Genomic DNA, 23,851 nt, shown 5'->3' with positions numbered 1-23,851 from the left:
TGGGCCCGCCACAAGCCGTGCAGCGCTCCCTCAGCCAGCAGACTTCTCGGGACCTCCGAAGCTGGCACCGACAAAGTAGGGGCGGGATGCCGCAAAATGAGGAGAAATTCAGCATTTGGGTCCCCCGCCGAGCAGAGCCTCACGGTGTGGTGGCCATCTTGCTGTTTGGCCAGGCCACACCCCTATCGAGGAATCTACAGTTAGAAGTATCCGTCAGAGGAACAAATGATTTACCTTTGGTGTCTCTTTTTCTGGTGGATACTCCATCTAAGCACAGATTCCCCACCACCCTCCTACCACCCCATCTGAAAAGGTTCCAAAGTAGAACTATGGCCACTGGCAAGATTAATTGGATTTTTGACTTCATATGTAATATGCCATATGCATTGGCAGTGTCAAGAAAGAAAATTATGTCACCATGCTTTGGGGGCGTGTGTATAGGTCGCCAGTTGGGGGGGAGGGAGGTTGTGGACGCAGAGCCGCACAATGCCACCTATCTGCATGCAGAGGCTATGCTGAAAAATCTTCCTGCTCAAATTTGGCCCTTAGGGATATTCTAAAATTATGAGGAATCTTCCGTTATAGTATCTATCAGAAAGCTAAGTAACTTGTTCGCCTTGACTAATTTTGTTGTTGAAGCCCAGTTTTCACATCTTATGTAATTGACCAATCTTGCCAATAATTGTTCAACAGGAACTTACTTTATGGTTTCGAGCTCTTTCTTATTCTACTTAGAGATTTGATCCTTTTAGAGAAATTATTCAGAGAAAAAGAACGATTTACGAGATCCTGATACATTCTTTCTAGATAACAGTATGATTTATCTCAAAAACTCTAGCCTATTTCTGTTCATTGTTAGTTCATTTGATAAATTCATCTTCAGACAAATTCCTCACCTTGAGAATATTCTCCTTCGGGGTGTCTGCTGGCAGGAAAGGCTGGTGGGGCAGTGCAGGGGGACTGATTAAAAAGAAAACCACTTACTTGCCGTTCCACCTCACCTCTGCCACTCCTGCCGTCTCAGTGCTTCTGCTTTCCTCCATTCCCAGCCCAGATGCTTCTTTCGTGCTGTTACATAGCATGAAAGAAGCTCCGGGATTGGCCTGAGTGGGCTGAAATGCCACTGAGGGAGGGAGTGGAAGCCTGCACTTGGTCTTTACCTGGCTGTGAAACACAGCCGAGTGGAGAGTTCTAACTGTTCATGTCAGCTTGACCGGCCTCAGACAGCCGGCCAAACCGACATGCGCACTTGGAGTGCACCTAGCACTCCTTGCCCACGGGACACTGAGAATGTTGGCCCTGCCCTACCCAAGCCAAAAAATAAAATGATAATAAAAAAGCTTTCATTATCATTTTATTTTTCTGCTTCCCTGCTTCCTCCCCTCAGCGGAGGGGGTGATGCTCCTCTGCCATAGCGGAGGGGCCGCCCTTGTTCTCCATGCACCTTTTCCTCATTAGTAAGCCCCCATTGTAGGCAGATGGCATCACGCCACTTCAGTTTAACTCGCTTTGCCTGGATGTGATAACATCACAGTATAAAAACTTGTAGAGGTGCCCTGGTGTCTTTTGTTTTCCCCTCACTATATTGATGTGGGTCTGAAGCTCTTTTCAGCATTTCACCAATAAAATTTCTCGCCTTTTGGACAGCGACTAGGTCAAATACCTCCTCCTAAGATGTCTGGTTTTATTCTCTGTCACAGATGCCGTAAGATGTAGTTTTTGATTCACATGACATCTGCATATGGTGTCTTGGATTCAAACACAACTCTTTGACCTGCAACTCCTATTGTTTCAATGCACTCTAGCACCAGCATCAACTGGGAGGCAAAGCTTTCTTTGGCTAGGTTCTGTAGAGATATGCCAAAGCATTCCCATTCTCCGTAAGGTAAGTTGCATGTAAGAAAACAATCCCCCTGAAATTTTTTCTACAAAAGGAAGGAGAAATTCTTTTCTTTATCAAACAGTTGTTTTCAGTCTTAACACTGTTCCTCTTGCCTGGCTGTTTCACATTGGAGTCGAACATAACATTAAAACAAGCATTTGCAATGCAGTGGGCCTTGCGTTTGTTCAAGATAAAGCTATTAGTGTTGGAAATTCCTAACTGGACTTTTCTTGCCACATAAATTGAAAATAAAAAGTAAAACAGTTGACATAAGCAAGTCAATTTAAAGCGCCACGACTGCCATGACCACGAAGGAGAGACACAAAAGGAAAAAGAAGTTTGCTCGCAGTCAAACATATCTGCAAATGTGCAATTATCCATGTAACCGGTTCAATGGCCAAAGCGGTAGCAAAACTGCCCCAAGGAAGGACAAATGTAAAGCATTTGTCAATGATGATAAAGGATTTTTGAAGGCAAGCCCATGAACGAGTAATAGTGATGGGCTTGCGATGGGCGTGGTTAAAAGCCCACAGATAGATTATAATACGTCAGAGCGCTTGTGCGCTTCACCTAACTAGGAGCTGGAATTTTTGTCTCCATCAGTTGACCCTGGACAGGTCGGAGCTTTCCACCTAGCCATATTGGATCATTTCAAAAGAGCTCAGTTGCCCCTTAGGACACTCCCCAAGGCTAGGCTGGATTTGCAATGTTGGCAACTCACTTGGTCCAAACTTTGAGGGCTCCCCAACTAATGCCTACACAGCTCATATTTTTGCGTCTCCAGAGAAGTTAGTATCCTCCAAGGCACTGTCTCCTATTTGATCAGTGCGAATTGAAAATGCCAATGTTGGCTCCATACTAGGAAACCTTTGAAGTGCTCAACATCTGCTGACATCATCCATGTGGCAAAAGAGAAAGTTTTTTTTTTTAATGACAAGCCTTTTGCCTACCCCCTTCCAAGGGCACAGAAATGTGCTTGTATGGAAGAACTTTTCAAGTCAAAATCTCATGCTCTTGACATACTTTTTTTTTTTTTTTTTTTAAACAAGCATGTCCTTTCAGAGGACAATCACTCACAATGCAGGTACCTCTGTTTTGAATGGTTCTTCAGACGATGTACTCCTTTTAATTCAGTGGTACAAAAAGCGGAGAAGAATTGGAGCTCACCTTACCTTCTGCTGAGAGCAAATCTAACATTGTAATAGTAACATTGTAACCCTCCACTACAATATCAGAACCTATAGTACTCCTTACCAAGCACTTTGGGGTCCGTATTGGTGGCCTGGGAAGAAATCCTTCTTAGGCCTGATGGTCTACAGAATAATTGATACAGAGGCCTGCACTGTGCGATATGAAACTCATTTAGTCTCAACCCTTCACCAGAGGCCTAGTGGTCCAAGCTGCCTCCTGCTAAATTAAACCCAAATGCATTTTCCAAAGCCCTATTAGACGGAGAGCCTAGAGACTTGCTTTCTGCAAAACTAAGGCTACATGCCCCTGTACCCACTACATCCATTACTTTTGGCAATGAGCAGAATGTGAGTTATCAGTCTCCCTAAGAAAAAGCCCTTCTCAGATTTGGTCAATGATGGTGTGGATGCTTCCAAACAAATCTTGAAGTGTGGCCAAGATTCTGCAGACACCAGGGCTTGACTCATGAGTATGGATTTTACTTTGGGCTGCCATGCTGGATGCACTTCGCTGGCTTCTCTATAGATGCTCAAGCTACACTCTTGGAAATGTCCTGCACTGCTAAATGGCTATTGGGTCAGAGGGCCGACTTCTCCTTTGAACACTTCAAATACAGCAGATAATGGCACTTTTGGTGCCATGGCCTTTCTAGGAGGGCAATTTCAAAACAGTACAGCATGTTTCAAAGCCAATTCAGGGCACAGCATTTCTTGGTGGGGGCTGCCTTTACTACTTGGAACATTCAGTAGGACAGGTTAAAGATGATGTCCCTTAGCCAAGTCCTTAAGGCCCTTAATTCGAGAATTGATTGGTGTCCCTGGACCTCCTTGATATGTGTTTCCCAAGTCTTCCTGCCCAAAGATATTACTTGAGGTTGATCTTGGGATCTCAATACTACCAGTTCATGAACCTGCCTTTAGGACAGATGGTGTTTTTTTTCCACTGAAGTGATGGCACTTGTTGCAGCTTCACTGCACAGGGTCAGGGGTCCATGTATCACTTTACCTGTACAGTTAGCTTGTGAAACCATGTACTCCGGTACTGTTCAAGGAGCATCTGTAGAGCACTATGATCGTTCACCATGACCTGTCCTTCATATTTGCACCTAGAAATCTCATCTAACCCCCACTCACTCTTAAATTCATAGGGATGGTGCTAGACACAAACCACATGAACACTGTTATTCCTCCAAAGATTGCTGATATTTGGGATGACTTCTGTTGAGTCCCGGTTCTGCATGTCCTATGTCTGATAGGCTTAACAGCCTTGTCAATTCTGTTGGTACTGCATATCAGATGGTATATCAGAGCGTGTGCAGGTAGTGCCTTTAATGCCAGGCGATCTGCTTCGATTAACTGCAGAGCTTCACATCAGTACTGCTGGATCTGCACTGGTTGATGTTGCCCTCCAGTCTATTGGTGGGTTACCTGTTCACCACAGACGTAGCCTCCTGTGATCACGAATGCCTCCTTATTGAGCTGAGGTGCCCATAGGGACAAAATCATGGTGCAGGACCTGAATTTTCTGAATCTGTGGGAGATCGATCTTGCCATGAATGTTTTCTGTTAGAAATGGGGTTTCTGGTTGGCTAGGGTGTGCAACTAAGCCAGGCAGAACTCACCCACTCTAGTAAGGGCGAGGAAGTTACACGTCCAAGATAACCCCTGCTCTCACCCCCTTGGTAGTTTGGCACGAGCAGTCAGGCCTAACCCAGAGGCAATGTGTAAAGCATTGCACAACACACAACACATGTGACGCAAAATGTACACCACAAAGTAAACACAACACTGAGCTATGTAAAAATAAACTGTATTGCACAAAACATAATTAGACCAACATTACACATTAGTAATACCCTGCTACCTTAGCAGTTGTCAGAACATTACACAAGATACTAATACTCTGCAAGAATATGCAGTAGTCAGGAATTACACTTGCACTTGTCATGAATACCTCGTAAATACCCATAAATGGAACATTAGAGAACATATCACAAGTCATAAAAATACATATCAGCATGTCATTCCCATAAAAGGAACATTAGCACATATATGTAATGGCAGGAAAAGCAGATTAAACATATAAATTCCCCTACGTCCATACTTGGCTCACTGAGCCTCTATATCCCTAAAAGGTACCTTGTTTCCTGGTGAAGAGGCACTCCTAGTGCCTAGAAGCCTGAGGGGGGCCCCCAGCGCTACTGCGCGCACTACGGGGGCCATGCGGTGCTCCTGGGGGAGAGGGGCGGTCGGTACCTTCTCCTGGTAGGAAACAGGCCCCTCGGGGGGGCCCGCAATTTGAATGGGGGCCTACCTCGGCCTCCTCACAGTCTGTCCTCGGGGTGGAGGCCAGGCAAGGCCCAACAACAATTAGGGCGAGCGGAAGGGGGCCTCTGTTGAGGTCTCCCTTTCCGGTCTGCAGGAAAACAATGCCCGTTTGAATTTCATAAAGAGAAAAAGGAGCGTCCTGCTCCTAGTGCAGAGACTGGGGGAAGGGGGGCACTCCCTGCACCTTCCCCGAGTCCTGCTTCGAGGCTATTTGAAGCTCGGACCGCTACGGGGGCCCGAGGAGGCACTCGCCCGCACCCGATGTGGTGTGGAGTGTAGAAAGCGGATCCCGGGCCGCCACAGTAAGTCGGAGCGAATTGGAGGCGGCTGGTGCTCCGGGGGTGCTCCCGAGAGCAGACCGTGCCCCGAGGGTGTCGAAAGGAGCGCATGCTTGCTCCTCTGGACTTCTTCTTGTGCCCCGGGGGCACTGAAAACAGCGCAAACCTCGCGCTTCATGATAATCCAACGCCCGGGCTATGGCGGTGATCCTGGGTGCGTCAAAGGGCGCTTTTTACAAGCGCAAAGTCCTCACTGTGACCCCAGGCTGCAGCAGTGATTTTGGAAGAAACAAGGAGCGCTTTAAAATGGCGCTGCCTCGACACAGCAACACTCTGGGGGCCAAATACGTTCTGCAGAGGTCAGTGGCCACACCACCCTGCCTTTGGAGACAATCAATGAAGAAGGGGACACAGGGTTGGGGAGCCCAGCAGCAGGTCAGCACAACAAGGGGGTGCAAGCAGTGGCAGTTCCTCCTGGTGACCAGGCAGGTCACACATCAGCACAGCAGTAGCAGTCAAAGGTGGTCCTGGTGATTCCTCTCTACAGCGTCCTGTCCAGCTCCAGGTAAGGTTCCTGGAGTCCAAAGTGATTTCAAATTATGTCTACATTGTGGGGTAAATTCCCCTGTACTTATTCTAGGTTTACAGTGGGATTTACAGTGGGGAGGAGAGGGAGTTCCAACCAGTTACAACTGGTTCTGGGAGTGCCCTTTCTCTCCTCCATCACAGGCTCCAAACATCAGTGGGGGGTAAAGGACCCTATTGTGTGAGGCCAGGGCACAGCCTTTACAACTGAAGGTGTGACCCACCTCTCCCTTCTCTCAGCCCAAGAAGGCTTTACAATATGTAGATGCACCTCTGTGACACCTCCACTCTCCCTGTTTTCAGGCTGTCTGAAAAGTATGCACAAAGCCCCAACTGTCAGTCTACCCAGACATGGATTGGAGGCAAGCTGCAACACACCAAAGTCATAAACACAGATAAATGCGCACTTTCTAGAAGTGGCATTTCTGTGATAGTAATGAAAAATACACCTACACCAGTAAACAGCATTTCTTCCCACTATCACAACCACACCAAACATGCCTACGCTACCCCTGATAAATCAGACAGTACCCCTTACTCATAAGGCAGGGCATTTCCAATGTAATCCTATGAGAAGGCAGCACTCACAGCAGTGAGACACCAAGTTAGGCTGTTTGTCACTTCCAGGACAGGCCACGCAACATGGCGCATGTCCTGCCTTCTACATACATGGCACCCTGCCCAAAGGGCTAGCTAGGACGTACCTTAGGGGTGACTTACATGTAGTAGAAGGGGAGTTTTGGGCCTGGCAAGTAAATTTAGATGCCAGGTCCCTGGGGCAGAAAACTGCACACACAGGCCCTGCGTTAGCAAGCCTTAGATAGGTTTGACAGGCTACTTCAGTGGGTGGCTCAAGCAGCGCTGCAGGCCCACTAGTAGCATTTAATTTACAGGCCCTGGGTATAGGGATACCACTTTACAAGGGACTTATAGGTAAATTAAATATGCCAATTAGGTATAAGCCAATCATACCAATTTTGTAAGGGAGAGCACATGCACTTTAGCACTATTTGGCAGTGAAAAAGTGCTCAGAGTCAAAACGTCAGCCAACAAAGGTCAGAAAATAAGGAGGCAAAATGCAAAAAGTCTGGGGAATGACCCTGTAAAAGGGCCAGGTCCAACACTTTCCATCCAAACATTTCAGGGGGCACAGTTCAAGTTCCTTCAAGAACACCACCAGTGCCCTTTACCCAAAGAGATAGGGGTATGTAGTGCCCTTTTCATCCCAGACTTATTGGGGTCACACCTCTTAGAACCCCTATAGGAAGTTGGCTCTGTATATACTATCTCAAAGTGAGAGATAGTGTGCACAGAGTCCAAGGGTTCCCTTTAGAGGTAAGATAGTGGCAAAATTAGATAATTCTAATGCTCTATTTTGTGATAGTGTGGTTGAGCAGTAGGTTTATCAGAGGGTAGTGTTAAGCATTTGTTGTACACACACAGGCAATAAATGAGGAAAACACACTCAAAGACTTAACTCCAGGCCAATAGTTTTTGTAATTTATTTTAGAAACACAAGATTCAAGATTTGAAGTAAATACATAAAATACAAGGTACGCCACAGAGGTAAGTAAGGAACTTTGAATTAGAGCAGTAATATACACAGTTTTAGTAAAAATGGCAATAAGCTATTTTAAAAGGGGACACAGTGCAAAAATCAACAGTTCCTGGGGGAGGTAAGTATTGGTTAGTTTTTCAGGTAAGTAAGGCACTTACAAGTTCAAGTTCCTGGGCATAGGCAGCCCACCATTGGGGGTTCAAGGCAACCCCAAAATCACCCCACCAGCAACACAGGGCCGGTCAGGTGCAGTGGTCAAAGGAGGGCCCAATACACATAGGTGTCTATGGAGAACATGGGTGCTCTGGTTCCAGTCTGCCAACAGGTAAGTAACTGCGTCTTTGGAGGGCAGACCAGGGGGTTTTGTAGAGCACTGGGGAGGGGGACACAAGTAGGCAAACAAAACACACCCTCAGTGGCACAGGGGCGGCCGAGTGCAGTGTGCTTAGCAGGCGTCGGGTTTTCAATAGGAATCAATAGAGGGACCCGGGGGAATCTCTTTAGCGGTGCAGGCAGGGCACAAGGGGGCTTCTCGGGCCAGCCACCGACTGGACTAGGCAGAGGGTCGCCTGATGGTCACTCCTGCACTGGAGTTCAGTTCCTTCTGGTCATGGGGGCTGCGGGTGCAGTGCTTGGTCCAGGTGTCGGGTTCTTTGTTCCAGGCAGTCGCGGGGGCCTCTGGATCCCCTCTGCATGCGTCGCTAGGGGGGTCGTCTCAGGTTACTCACGAGGTCACAGTGGCCTGGGAGTCCTCCCTGTAGTGTTGGTTCTCTAGGGCTCGAGCCGGGGGCGTCTGGTGAAGTCTCACGCTTCCTGCAGGAAGTGTGAGGTCTTTGACAGTTGCAAGAAAGTAACAAAGTTGTTGCTGTTTTTGAACAGTGCTGCTGTTCTCAGGAGTTTCTTGGTCCTTCGGGTTCAGGGCAGTCCTCTGAGGCTTCGGAGGTCTCTGGTCCCTGTCGGATGCGTCGCTGTGCAGGTTCTTTGAGTCTGGAGACAAGCCAAGTCAGTTGTCGTCTCTGTCCTATCTGCAGGGCTTTCAGGTCATCAGTCCTTCTTCTTCTTGTAGGTTGCAGGAATCTGATTTCCTGGGGTGCCCCTTAATACTAGATTTAGGGGTGTATTTAGGTCAGGAGGGCAGTAGCCAATGGTTACTGTCCTGGAGGGTGGCTACACCCTCTTTGTGCCTCCTCTCTGAGGGGATGGGGCACATCCCTATTCCTATTCGGGGAATCCTCCAATCTCAAGATGGAGGATTTCTAAAGGCAGGGGTCACCTCAGCTCAGGACACCTTAGGGGCTGTCCTGACTGGTGGGTGACTCCTCCTCGTTTTTCTAATTATCTCCTCCAGCCTTGCCACCAAATGTGGGGGCAGTGTCAGGAGGGGTGGGCATCTCCACTAGCTGGGATGCCCTGGGGTGCTGTAACAAAAGGCATGAGCCTTCGAGGCTCACCGCCAGGTGTTAAAGTTCCTGCAAGGGGAGGTGAGAAGCACCTCCACCCAGTACAGGCTTTGTTCCTGGCCACAGAGTGACAGACACTCTCCCCATGTGGTCAGAAACTCGTCTGGTTGTAGCAGGCTGGCAGAAACTGGTCAGCCTAGCACTAGGAGTTGGACTGGTATTCAGGGGGCATCTTTAAGATGCCCTCTGGGTGAATTTTACAATAAATTCCACACTAGCATCAGTGTGCATGTATTGTGCTGAGAAGTTTGATACCAGACTTCCCAGATATCAGTGTAGCCATTATGCAACTGTGGAGTTCGTGTTTGACAAACTCCCAGACCATATACTCTTTATGGCTACCCTGCACTTACAATGTATAAGGCTTGCTTAGACTCTGTAGGGGCATAGTGTTCATGCATATATGCCCTCACCTGTGGTATAGTGCACCCTGCGTTTGGGCAGTAAAGCCTGCTAGAGGGGTGACTTACCTATGCCACAGGCAGTGTGAGGGTGGGTATGGCACTCTGAGGGGAGTGCCATGTCGACTTAGTCATTTTCTACCAGCCAGCGCACACAAGCTGTGAGGCAGGGTATATGTGCTGAGTGAGTGGGTCCCCATGGTGGCATAAGACATGCTGCAGCCCTTAGAGACCGTCCCTGGCATCAGGGCTCTTGGTACCGGGGGTACCATTTACAATGGAGTTATCTGGGTGCCAGGGCTGTGCCAATTGTGGGAACAATGGTACAGTTTAGGGAAAGAACACTGGTGCTGGGGCCTGGTTAGCAGGGTCCCAGCACACTTTCAATCATAACTGGCATCAACAAAAGGCAAAATGTCAGGGGGTAGCCATGCCAAGGAGGCAGTTCCTTAGAAACCTGCCCCCCCTTCCTTTACCCACAAAAGGAAATGTGCCCTTTTCAGAGGAAAGGCGAACTGGTTGGTGTCTTATCCCTTCTATAGTGAGCTATGCTTTATTTAATGGGAAGTGTTACAAATCAGACAAAAGTGTCAGAGAAAGAACAAACATTCTATTGAAAGCTGATGCTAAAATGGATCTCTCAGCTTCTACCCCGAATAAGTATGCACACACAATGGTTAGTATTTCATAATTATATAGTTATTTATTATGCAGCGTTTAACTGCATAAAACGTGTATCAGAATGATCACGAATTTTACCAACAACTCAGAAGATAATATGCAAATTAGAGCAAAGAATAAGAAAGCCGAAATCATATTTCATCACAGATCCTTAAAATACTTGTCTGTTCTCTACCCAATATGTCTGTAATAGTTTAATCCATTCATCCTGAATGACTGCATCAGTTTACTAAGTGTATTCATGCCAAGCCTTGAATAAGTTTTCCCCGTAGCTCATTGTGTCATTAAATCAGTCGTCGGTACTCAGCCCTTCAGCATCCTCCTTCAGCATCTGGTCCATGTGTCTAACCCCCGCCCCTGCAATGTGGCTTTATGTAACTTTATTGCTTATAGTATCTTATGGAGCGAGGAGGGGGACACTTGTGCTAAGCTCCTGCTGTGATACGGAAATGTACAAACAATGCCTATTTGCAAACACATATGGAAGTGAATGCGTCCTTCCACAACCAATCTCTGCAAGATCATCTTCTCTTGCAGCCGCGATTACAACACATGCCCACGTTAAATGTTCTCTGTTTGAGAGGGGATGCTCTGAATCTCCTCTCCTTAGAGGCTCAAGAGTGAGAATGCCACCGGGGCATGATCTTCCCAAGACTGGGGTGTCCATGTGTGGATCTCTTTACCATAGCTGTGAAGAAGGAAGAGTCAGTAATTTCGTGCCATACACGTCTATTTAAATGGTTCCCTGGGGAGTGTGTTAAGGTTCAATTGGTCACAGGATCTGCTGAAAGCATTTCCACTAACTTAACTTAGAGCGAGCGAAAATCGTGAAGGAACATCAAGCACAAATGTTCCTGATTGCCTCAGACTCTGCAAAGCGAATTTACCATGTTGATCTGTTAGCATTCATCATCCTTCTACCTCTTCCTCTACCACACAGGATGGTGCTGCTTTTGCAGCTGAATGGTCAAGTACTCCTCCTTAGCCACAAAATGCTGAGGCTGCATGTGTGAAGAATGAGCAGTGCCAACTAGATTCCATTTGCTCACTGTCTGAAGTTGTGAACATAATGTTGCCTGCCAGGAAACCTATCACTAAATCTATTTTTGCAGTTTACTGTAATAAGTTTAGAAGTGGTATGAGTCGGATTATTTTTTTTCTTTTTGTAATTTTATGTAGTGCGGGCTCGGCCTGAAGGTATCAGAGCGCTTTACGTGGGCACCAGTTACATTATACAAGGACACATTCATTTTTGTGTTTTTGGTACGGGGAGATAACGTGATTTGCCGAGGAGCACAGAATGTTGGGCTGATGCCGAGACTTGAACTGGTTCACCAGTCCCAAAATCTGCAGGTCTGGTCGTTATGCCATCTCCTCTGCACAAGGTTTGATCCCATTTTAGTCATGCCTCTCTCTTGCCCAGCAGAACCTTTTATTATAAAAGATTTTCAGCTCTATCTGTCCTATGTGGCTTCTCCTTGACCAGCCTTCTATGTTTTAGTTGCCACTAATGGCATGTTTTCTGAAATGTTTACGGCATTTGCTTTCTCTCCTTCTGTTCAATCTGCGCCAGAGGAATTTGAACCAGTTAATGTCAGAAAATTGTTAACAAAAATCTTGTTCAACATAAATATTGTGCCCTAAATATCGTTTAAAAAAAAAAAAAAATTCCCATTGGGTATCCATATCATACTATTGTCTCAGTGTGATATTTTTGTATCCAAAATTTAAGACATAATATATCTGCCACACAGTACTTTGGTTACAAATGCCTATAGCATACTTTTGAAAGTTATGTTGAATTTACTCACGACAACCCCATTTGAGCCAATACACACACAGTTCCTGTTCAACTTTTATTTCTGGAAACTGTTTATCTGTCTGGGACTTCAGCCTAGAAGGTGGGAGACTTCAGGCCTTTTCACTTTGACCACTTTTACAGAATTCTTTCAGGGTAAACTGGTGCCTTGCATTAGTCCACCTTTTCCACCAAATGTGGTATCCGCTTTTCACAAGAGTAAATCTCTTTGGCTTCCATCCCTCTTTTCCAGAGCAGCTGCACAGACTGGACCCAAGATGTGTGGTATCTGTATATGCAGACTGCATTCAATAGGGTAAAGTGGATGATCAGGTCTTATTGAACTTTGCCTGATCCAAGAAGGGCAAAGCAGTGACCAAACGCACTGTACTATACTTTGCATTGAGCTCTGACATACCTTGCCATGTTAGGTCCTCTGGCTGGCATTAGTTACTCACTCCAATAGGGCCATGGTTGATACCACATCTCTGGTTGACATCCCCGTGGTGATCTAATGCTAATAGCTTTGCTAATGATCACTGCCAGATACCTCACACATGCGCAGTATTACATACTTTTCGAAGGTTGTGTTCAAAGACTTCCTTGGTTAATCGGTATCACTTAATGCCACCTTTCGGAGACTTACTTCGGGACCTATTCGTAAGTTTGAATAATCTGCTGAAAGATGTAGTTATAAGAAGCAAAAGTTGGTGAATACTATATTCCATCCCCGGTGAGTTAGTGCCATGAACGTAGGTTAGTGCCTCAAACATGTTTTTTTTTGTGGCATTTTTTTTTTTTTTTTTGCTATTCACAAACATCTGCAGAAGTAAAAATGCTAAACTGTGCTAGTCATGGATTTCCAGACGACTTCTCCCAAGGGCTGCTATTCTCACTGTGCAGAGCTGAGAAGTCAGCACAAGGGTAGTGGAGCCTCCTGTGTCAAGGCACCTTTTTTCTCCATGGGGGAAAGCCTTTCTTTCCATGGAGAAAGCCCTTCCAGTAAACCTTCTGCAAGTCTCGGGATAGTGATCCCTTACCTAGCCGGTAACAAGAGTAAATCTTTCATCATTTCCAAAGTGGAAAGGGGTTGGAGAAAAGTTGAGAATGCCCACAGACATATATGTTTGTGGGCTTTCCCGAACTTAAGAGGTGCAGAATACCTTGGAAATGCCCACTTCCTGCCGCTTGATTAGGATTTTCTCCTGCTGATTTCCCCATACTGGTAGCAGAGAAAGGCGCAGTAGTAAATGTATTTACGCCTGGCATGAATACATTTGATAACTCGGACAGGTTCGAAAAAAAGGTAAATTAGGTTTGCGACCGACTTTACATTTGTGAACAGGGCCTCATAGTTCTGTACTGGCGGACTGAAGAGACTTGTTGGTTCTGAATTATCTCAAGCGTGAGCCACAAAGTTTGTGTGCATGGTGACCTGTGTTTTAACATGTTCCTTTTGTGAGCGAATGTAGTAGTGAGTTATACATTGTATTTATTCATTTTACGAAGCGTGTCGTCTGTATAGTGTGTGTTTGTAAATATGTGTGCCTGCATCTTCTGCCTGCAGTGCTTTAGCGGTGCCCGAATTTTTAAAATACGATTCAGTTCAATTGTTTAGAAATTCCAGCCATCTGAACAGGCTCCCGAAAATGCCAAACTTTAAAGGGAACACTGATAAAAAAACGCATATTGTGCTTAATGCTGCGGATTCTTTAGTTAATTGAATTCCTGTAATACCACATTTTAAAAGTGTTAAACCACGTAGCCGTTCGTTTTTTCCTGTTACAAATACCACATTTAACTGAGTATTGTATTTACTTAATTTAGGTTGGCCAGTTGGAAAGAAGGTTAAAGGATTTTGAGAGAGAGTCCAAGAAACTTAGGCAAGCAAATGAAGAGCTAACCAATGAAAAGCAGTCTCTGAGAGCATCAGTCAAGCGACTTAAAAAAGATGTCGAATCATGGGAGCGTGAATCGGAGGAACTGCAGAAGGCCAACGTTGAAATTATGAAAGCCAAAGAGAAACTGGAAGTTACAACCTGCGAGTTGGAGAAGGAAGTCGCGAAGCTAAAGAAAAAATCATCAAGCATTAACGAGTTACGATTAGAGAATGGCAAATTGTTGAGGCAGATGCAAATGTTGCAGCTCACCATGGATGCCGCCAAGGCTGCCATTACGAAAGCCACCAAGGGGAAAAGCAACCGTAAAGCTGCGGGGTCCTTCGCTAAAGCCAAACCAGCGAAGAGAATGGGCTCTCGGAGACGTTATCAAGCGTTTCTCAATCAGTCCATCAAGGTTATGAGCGGTGTGTTTGAGAACTTCAATCAAGACGGCTGGGAGGATGTGAGCGCAGACAGGTACGGCTCTCATTAACTCTGCCCCGTGGATGGGGCAATGTGCATATGCAAAACACTTAAAATGGAGATTGAATCTCAGCTACTGTCGATTTGGTATTCAGCAAAAATACTGTCAGATCCTTTGAAATACCTTGGGATGCCTTGTTCTGCGCTTATTGACTGAAATTTGCATGCAAAATTAGTCACAACTGTACGAGTATTTGAATAGGTGCCAAGAAACCCAAAAGAAGGTGATGCTTGATTTCTTCCAGTGATGCTATTTTCATGCAGTCACGGGGCTTGAAATTGACAGTTTGGCAGGTTGATTTAATTTGCTGGCCCTTAGCATATTCACCACTGACAGCTAAGGATTCCCAGGCAAGTCAACGAAGTCCATTTAGTTATCTTGTGACATGCCAATCCGGGAAGAGAAACAGTTTTCCCCCCTTAATTTAGTTAGATAAATTTTGAATGACCTATTTCAGCTTGCTACCAGATGTCTACAAGCTGTTTAACATCCTTTAAATTAAGAACCATCCACGCTAATTATTTCGTGTATGTTTTATGCACAGTCATTGTTCTGCCGTTAATTGAACAGTAGTTAAAAATCTGTTTCCCGCACGCCAGCCTGCATTCAGTGAGGGCCTGCTGTTGTGTTTCTCACTTTCGGCAGCTAAACGTTTTCCTTCATAATGTGAGCTTTTAAGGTAATTTACCAAACTTGTTTTTTCTTAAAGGAAGATCATTTGTATGAAAATGTTCCTTTGCGCGCGCACTGCTTTATTACTGGGATAGAAATGCGAACTTTTCGCAGTTTTTATTCTAACCCTTTATCACGATTAGACCCCATACAATTTTTAAATGAAGTTTTTCTAGACGAAAGCCAGTTCCACTTGTACTTGAAAAATGTTCCATTTAGTAATATGTAGAAAATGTATGTCATATGTTCCAGGCCGAAAAGTAACAGAAGCTGCAGTTTTTATTTTGCAGACATGCTCCTTGAATGACTCCAGACAAGCAGGTCACCATTAGGACTGCAAACGCCTTTTGCCTGCGGTAGATGCAGTCCTCTGGCCTAGTGTTCTGCCAGTTTGTAAGCTGCTTTGGTCACATACATTTTTAGCGCAATCTCTGTGTTGGTACCTTAAGGAAAGGCAAACAAAGGTGATGCCTCTCAAATGGATTCGCATGCATCGACTGCTTCCCTGACAGGACCGTTTCTTTGCCCCCAACTAGTGAGTGATCTCTCATAGTTTTCATGCCACTGGGACTAGAGCAGCCGGGATAACCGATTACAAGAAGAACTAATTGAATCGGGTAATTAATTGCACCTCCTACCCCATACATCATGTATCGTAATCAGTAGGATTCACTGAATGTTTGAGCCCTCGAATTACCGTGTGGTCTATGGCCCTTGTCCGGAACTGTGTGGCTGTGTGTAATCCCCTGATTAAGGTGTCTTCATGTGCTCCCAGTGCAACTGCAGCTCACATTCACAGTCGATAACATTTGAAATGTCTGTTAGCCCACACCATAGTGTGCCAGTGATCCTTGAGAAGAAGGATTTCATTGTATATCATGTTAATGGATTTATAAATCACCAGATAGAGAAACTTTGTTAAAGTTTTGGGAAGTAGCGGTTTGTTCTTGAGGGCGCCCTTCGCTGCACACACCTACCCTCAGAATCGTTAACACACTCTTGATAAAACACACAACATGCTCTGGATGTAATCCTGTTGTGATAGTGAGCAAGACCCATGAGACCATTGGGTAATGGCATTTGGAAGTTCTGTTGCAAACATCTCTTGCCCTCCTGATCCCTTACTGAATTTACTAGTACTCTTGTCGTTACACTATGAACAAGACTATATTTGCTTTTTCTTTGCCTATGTTGTCCGAGTACTGTAGAATTCCAGATTAGTCTTTGCATCTTTATTTTAATTTTCAGCTTGCCTAACTAAATACAAACTATTTTATATATTTGCAATATGAGAAAAGGGTTCAGATCCATTTCATCTTAAGGGTCTACCTGTTTTTTGCTCTGAATGAGTCACAATTACTATACGCTCTGTTGAAATGGTATGGGAGTGTTAACCATCCGTGAGCACATTTTGGGATAAGGTCCGGTGCTGTGCAGCTAGGATAAGAGACTCTGAGCTGGTTGCAAGTGAACATGCACACAATCGTGGGCTGAGTCTGTGAGACTGTCATCTAACTCAGCTGGTAGTTGGGCACAGAGGGGACCCTTCATAAATTGGCAATGACATGACAAGACCTTATAAATAATATAGGAGGACATTCATATTGTTAATAGGGGTATCTGTCGTGGTTTTCTGAAAAATGCTTGCTTCACTGTACAGTACAAAATACACAAAATCTGCACCAAACTACAGTTTCGCCATAGTTATGTTTAGAGACTAGGTCAACATACTAAGATAGAGCCAGAGGGCAGATGTGACATTAATATCCATGTGCCTGCACTCCTAGTTTTCTAACTGCACCTGGCCTCGGAAGGCTCAACCCAATAGAAACAGAGTAGACCGTACTCTGCAGCCAGCCAGTGACAGGAGGGGCTCTACTTTGAAGATTTAGAGGGAAGGGACAAGGCAACTGTGCCAGTTAAGGTATAGGACATAGGCTTTCAGATAAGGTCCTTCAACAGACCACTTAAAGGTTCTTTTGTGGAAAATCCCACAATGCTGTGCATTAAGGTTGGGGCAGGAGTAGAACAATGTTGTCATCCTAGGATTGAGCAAAGGTGCCTAGCTTCTGGAACTCTCCACCTCTAACTTAAAAAACCCTGCACAAGGGAGAACAGTCTCAATCTGGAGGAAGCAACACTAGAGGAATGCCATGCTGGACGAGAGAAGACACCTTTGCCCTGTTGCAAGGATGGACCCAAGGACTTCTGACTTCAGTTGACACCCAGAGACAAGGCCTTGTTTCTCCAGGGTTAGTAGAGCTGGCTCCTGTACACCTGCTGGGGGACTGTAAAGAAATAGAGCTGCTGTGTGGACCTTGGGGATTGCCCTGTATCTTCTGTGGACTAGTCCTGCAAAAACTTGTCCTCCAAAAGGAGAGGGGCTGACGGTTGCTGACAAAGGTGCACTGCAAGTGGCCAAAGCAGACTGGCAGGGTGCAGACGGAGATGACTTCTGCCTTGGGATCCTTGGGTACTGCTTAAAAAGGCCTCAGATGCAGTAGAAGTGCTTAGCACCTTGACTGGAGAATTTTGTGAGGAGGAAGAGCAGTAAAATTCAGCACCCCAAAAACTATAAAATGTCACAGGCCTGCAGCCTAAAATTCCTCTTCAAGAAGCAGAACTAGCCCCCAGGAGTAAAATATAAAGTTCCCCATCAAAACCGGCACAGTAGGCTACAGAAAACCGCTTTTGTTATCTTATTTTTGTGGAGAGTTGCTGGCAGGGATCTGAAGTTCCAACATGGGGTCGCTGATCCCCACAGGAGCAGGCTGTGTGGCTCCTGCTCCATGCTGGTCCCAATCATCCATGGAAAGCCAAGGTCTTGGGTGGGGTAGGAGGAGGTGGGGCAAACGTGAATTCATGCTTTGAGGAGTCATGCATGAATTTCCCTTAGTTTTTTTGTTCCAGAGCACAGATGATACTCAGTCAAGTGCAAGAAAAGGACACTTGCTTCCCAGTAAAGGGAGATTGTGGACTTATTACTTTTAACAGACCCACATCCTTCGCAACGTACCACACACCTTTGCACACCAGAACCATAGTCTGCATGCATTGTTCTTTTGAAACGTCCTGCATTTTTATTTAATAGTTCAGTTTTTTAAAAGTGCATCCAATTGCCCTACAGTAGCCCCAGAGCACTTATCATTTTACCTACTCTATCGTGATCTCATATCAAGTGTTATATTTTTGCTCCTCTACACAATATAGTCTGTAAAGTGTCCATGAATAATGTGCCCTGCTAGCCTAAACTAAGATGTATTTTCTTTTGGTTTGTTAAGTCTACTATAGTGTTGGACTGTTAGAAATGGGGTTTTTGGTTGGCAGTTAGGTTGCCCTCTGTCCAAGCAAGAACCCTCACTCTAGTCAGGGTAAGTCACACACAATCCAAAATCAGCCTGTGCTCACCCTCCGGTAGCTTGGCACGAGCAGTCAGGCTTAACTTAGAAGGCAATGTGTAAAGCATTTGTGCAATAAATCATACAACACCATAGTATAACACCACAAAAATACACCACACAGTGTTTAGAAAAATATAGAATATTTATCTGGGTAATTGTAGGTCAAAACGATCAAAGTTGCAATACGAATTTGTAAGGATATCACTGAAAAGTGATATTAAGAGTCTTTAAGTCTTTAAAAAGCAATAAAGTGTCTTTCAAGCACAGAGTACCTGGTTTCTGGTGGGAAATCTCCTCAGAGGGCCACAGGAGAAGAGATGCGGGGAAAAAGGGGTGTGTGCGTCGATTTCTCCTCAGCACACACAGACTTGCGTCGTTCTTTTCCACGCGGGGAAGTCGGGCGTCGTTTTCCGGCGCGCAGACAGTCTCTTTTTGTGGATCGCGGGGATTACCAGATGCCCCGGGTCTGTGCGTGGATTCTCCTGCTTATTTTCCGGCTGCACGTCGTTCTGCGGGGCTGCGCGTCGAAGTTTCGATCTCACGGTAGGCGTCGCGTCGATTTCTCCTTGGAAGTCGGGCGGCGTTGTCCTTGCGAGGCCGTGCGTCGAAATTTTGGTCTCACGGCAGGCGTCGCGTCGATTTCTCCTTGGAAGTCGGGCGGCGTTGTCCTTGCGAGGCCGTGCGTCAAAGTTTCGCACTCACGGTAGGCGTCGCGTCGATTTCTCCTTGGAAGTCGGGCGGCTTTGTCCTTGCGAGGTTGTGCGTCGAAGTCTCGATCGTCCCGAGGGCGTCGCGTTGATCAGCGTCGGTGTGCGGCGTTTTTCTCGCCGCGAAACAAGCTGTGCGTCGAAATTTTCGGCGCACGGAGCGTCCACGTGAAAGGAAGAAGTCTTTTTGGTCCTGAGACTTCAAGGAACAGGAGGCAAGCTCTATCCAAGCCCTTGGAGAGCACTTTCACAGCCAGACAAGAGTTCAGCAAGGCAGCAGGGCAACAGCAAGACAGCAGTCCTTTGGAGAAAGCAGACAGGTGAGTCCTTTGAGCAGCCAGGCAGTTCTTCTTGGCAGGATGTAGTTTCTGGTTCAGGTTTCTTCTCCAGCAAGTGTCTGATGAGGTAGGGCAGAGGCCCTGTTTTATACTAAGTTGTGCCTTTGAAGTGGGGGTGATTTCAAAGAGTCTCTAAGAAATGCAACAAGTTCCCTTTCAGCTCAATCCTGTCTGCCAGAGTCCCAGTAGGGGGTGTGGCAGTCCTTTGTGTGAGGGCAGGCCCTCCACCCTCCCAGCCCAGGAAGACCCATTCAAAATGCAGATGTATGCAAGTGAGGCTGAGTACCCTGTGTTTGGGGTGTGTCTGAGTGAATGCACAAGGAGCTGTCAACTAAACCTAGCCAGACGTGGATTGAAGGGCACAACAAGTTTTTAGTGCAAAGAAATGCTCACTTTCTAAAAGTGGCATTTCTAGAATAGTAATATTAAATCCGACTTCACCAGTCAGCAGGACTTTAGATTACCATTCTGGCCATACTAAATATGACCTTCCTGCTCCTTTCAGATCAGCAGCTGCCACTTCAACAGTGTATGAGGGCAGCCCCAATGTTAGCCTATGAAGGGAGCAGGCCTCACAGTAGTGTAAAAACGAATTTAGGAGTTTTACACTACTAGGACATATAACTACACAGGTACATGTCCTGCCTTTTACCTACACAGCACCCTGCTCTAGGGGTTACCTAGGGCACACATTAGGGATGACTTATATGTAGAAAAAGGGGAGTTCTAGGCTTGGCAAGTACTTTTAAATGCCAAGTCGAAGTGGCAGTGAAACTGCACACACAGGCCTTGCAATGGCAGGCCTGAGACAAGGTTAAGGGGCTACTGAGGTGGGTGGCACAACCAGTGCTGCAGGCCCACTAGTAGCATTTAATCTACATGCCCTAGGCACATGTAGTGCACTCTAATAGGGACTTACAGGTAAATTAAATAGTCAATCCTGGATAAACCAATGAATAGTACAATTTACACAGAGAGCATATGCACTTTAGCACTGGTTAGCAGTGGTGAAGTGCTCAGAGGTCAAAAGCCAACAACAACCGGTCAGAAAAAATAGGAGGAAGGAGGCAAAAAGTTTGGGGATGTCCCTGTCAAAAAGCCAGGTCCAACAGACTCTTCTTTCAGTTTTTAAACATATCCAAATTAGTATGCTTTTCCTGTGCACCTTTGGCTTGCCGTGGCTCTCTGAGTCACTTAATCCACCCTGGTCACCTTTCTCTACCACCTCTATGATAGCAAGCCACACTAGATGGAACGTTTTTCATCACAACATATTTCTGGATGCAGGTAACAAATACCAGATATTGTATACTGCCTGCCGTGGCAGAGATTGCCAGAAAGTCCATTGAGTATAGCTTCATTGTCACAAAGCTGGAGTCCTCAATAATTGACAAATACCACTTTGGCTGTCTATAAACAGTTCTCCTATGTTTTACTTCTATGCAAATGTTGAACACATATTTGTTGCAATTTTTAATGTACTCAGTAACCCGTATAATGCTACAAAAAGTCCGCATAAGTCATACCCCATCATTCGAGCTGGTGTCCAAGCCTGAGTACCTCTCATCGTTAAATTTGCTGAGAAGTCCCCAAGTTAACACCTCCTCTGCAGCCCCCTTATCATTGTGAGAAAGACGCATGTGGTGTTCCTCCATCACCCCAATTCAAGCAGATCCCTCAGCCATGAGGATGCCTGGGGTACTCTTGATCCCAACCACCCAATGGCTGCTTGGCATTTTGCTAGATGGAGTGCAAGCTAGGTACGTTTATAAGGGATCTTCCGCCCCTTGGGTTTTACCATCACTTCCAGTAGACAGGCTGCTGGGGGCAAAGGGATCTCTAGGCCAGTGGCCTCCTCAATCCTGGGCACCACTTCCCTCCACAACCCCTGAACCTCAGAGCAGGTCCAGGAAAGATGCAAAAAGGTGGCACTCATCTTCCTGCATTGCATACATCTTGCTGTCCTTGAGGGATCCATTCTGTTCAGTTGACAGGGAATCACATAGGTGCGATGTAGTAAGTTAAAATGCAGCAACTTAAATCTATTGTTGCAGGACACTGCCCTTACTAAATTGCATGCGTATACCCAATCCTCATCTGTGATGAGGTCTTCCAGCTCCCTCTCCCAGGCCTGTCGTGCTATATAGGGTTTTTTCAGGATGTCCCCCATGTGCGCTTTATAAAATAGTGTAATCGGCTACTGACACCCCCCCACCCCCCGCCAGAGCAAACCTCCTAGCACCTGGGAGGGTTGCAGTTCCGCTGGGAAATCACTCCACACCTCTTGCACCATTCCTTCTAGCTTGGCGTAATGGAGAATGTGACGTGTTTCTGTGCCAAAAGCCTCTTGCGCATTCCTGAAAGGTAAGGAAAACCATGTCTGGGGTATAAGTCGTCCACGACCTGACAAACCCCTTCCCTCCACTGTTCCACTGACATATCTGCATCAGTTGCCAGGGACAGTGCAGGATCCCACAGCCTCAACTCCTTCCCAAAAGGAGCTCTGCAAAGCTTCTTTTTGACCACTGTTTCCCAGAGCACAGCTGTGTGCCTCACATAGTACGAAATTCGATGTGCTAACTTACCAGCCCCATAAATAGGCACACCAAAGTGTCATCCCGAGCATATCCCTGAACAATCTTTTTCCCAATTTTCAGGATCTGAAAGCCCCCTCGTGGCATCTTGGAGATGGTCTGCAAAATAATAAAATTGCATGTCTGGGAGAGCCAGTCCTCATATCCCTCTTAAGAACAGAAAGATCTACTGTGCTGCTCCGTCCAGTCCAGACCAACAAGATTAGTAAATCATCCAATTTGCGCAAGAACCATGGTTTGAGCAGGAGGCCTCAGACCGGGTGTACTGTTATTGACAGCCCTGGCCAGTTGGCGGAGAACACTTAGGAAAACAAAGAGTAAGGTCCCTTATTCACCAGCCACGCCCCTGTTGGGTATTCCTCATGTAGATCTATATTTGTGCTTCAGAATGAGACAGCTTTGTCACTGGACGAAAGTGGGGATACAGACATTAGGGGAAGTGTACTGTCAGAGAATGTTGATCCCTTTTGGCGATCTGGTGGACCAGACTGGGCTACCAAGGGGCAATTTCTGACCTATGAAGCGGTGGTAAGTGCTATCCAGGAGCCCTGGGGCGAGCAGTAGGTGAATCGCCCACGCATGGGTTCCTCCAGATCATGCTGTCTATCGGAGGGGGCACTCATGTTGTCTCCTGGCTCTTGAAAGCACTGATTGGAATGGTAAGTAGACCCCTGAATGCCCTAGGGCATAAATAGGAGACAGATCTTAGTAGGCCACTAACAGACACCGACTGGAGTAAAGTCTTACCATACACACCCACAGTATCCCGAAATACACAATGAAATTACATTCAATACAACCTCACCCACAGGACTTCTTACACCACGATGGCTTAGACTTATATATGGCAATGAAGCAGTGAGCTGCCCCTGCTGCCATGCGCCAGATGCAGACTTTAGCCATATGACCTGGTTACGCCCGGGACTTCATGAATTTTGGGACGGGGTCATACGAAAAATTAATCATGTATTGCATAGGCGATTAGAAAATTAATTAGCGACTGGCTTACTAGGATTATTCAGAAGACGGCACCCCCAAAAAGTTGGCAACAGATTTGTGGACCTGGCCTTAGTGTTGGCCAAAAGCAGGCTGACACTGGCTTGGAAACAATGTAGGGGACCCAGCCTAAGTACATGGATACTGGATGTGACGCGGTGGGCCAGGGCAGAGGAGAGAGCTCTGAGAAGGGAGGAGAGTAGGGGAATTAGGCACAGGCCGATAGCCCCATTCTGGATGGAAGTGATTGACGATTGGGAAACCTCAGGTTCAAGGGAGGAGTCAGACTCGGGAGGTGCCACGGGGTACGACGCTGAAGCCAAATAAAGATACCTTAGCCCGATGGCGTGTGCGCATCGGGGAAATAACTGATTGAATGGCTGGGTGTTGGCGTCCTGGGGTGCCCCTCCCTGTAGCCTTACCCACAAGGAGCCTATATTTGAAAAGCACAGAAGGTGCACCATAACTAAGATATTAACACACTAGGCACCTAGAAGAATGTACACCACGGGCAAGTTACCAGCTAAAGTTTGTTTAGTTAGATATACTTGGCACAAATGAATCGGACACAATATTGGTCCGTATCATTTCCTCCATACTTAACATCGCTCCAACCCC

The 23,851-nt window shown here is 46.2% G+C and overlaps 1 protein-coding gene across 1 annotated transcript in view; it reads left to right on the top strand.

Moving 5' to 3' along the window:
* The window catches only part of CNTLN (centlein), a 1,263,565-nt gene that overhangs the window by 710,284 nt on the left and 529,430 nt on the right, over positions 1-23,851 (top strand). Inside the window, exon 16 of the mRNA XM_069239496.1 lies at positions 13,989-14,518. Coding sequence (XP_069095597.1) covers positions 13,989-14,518 — 530 coding nt within the window. The remainder of the gene's footprint in view (positions 1-13,988; positions 14,519-23,851) is intronic.

The sequence above is a fragment of the Pleurodeles waltl genome, chromosome 1_2, assembly GCF_031143425.1.
Source record: "Pleurodeles waltl isolate 20211129_DDA chromosome 1_2, aPleWal1.hap1.20221129, whole genome shotgun sequence".
Classification (NCBI taxonomy): Eukaryota; Metazoa; Chordata; class Amphibia; order Caudata; family Salamandridae; genus Pleurodeles; species Pleurodeles waltl.
This window is presented reverse-complemented; position numbering and strand designations above follow the sequence as displayed.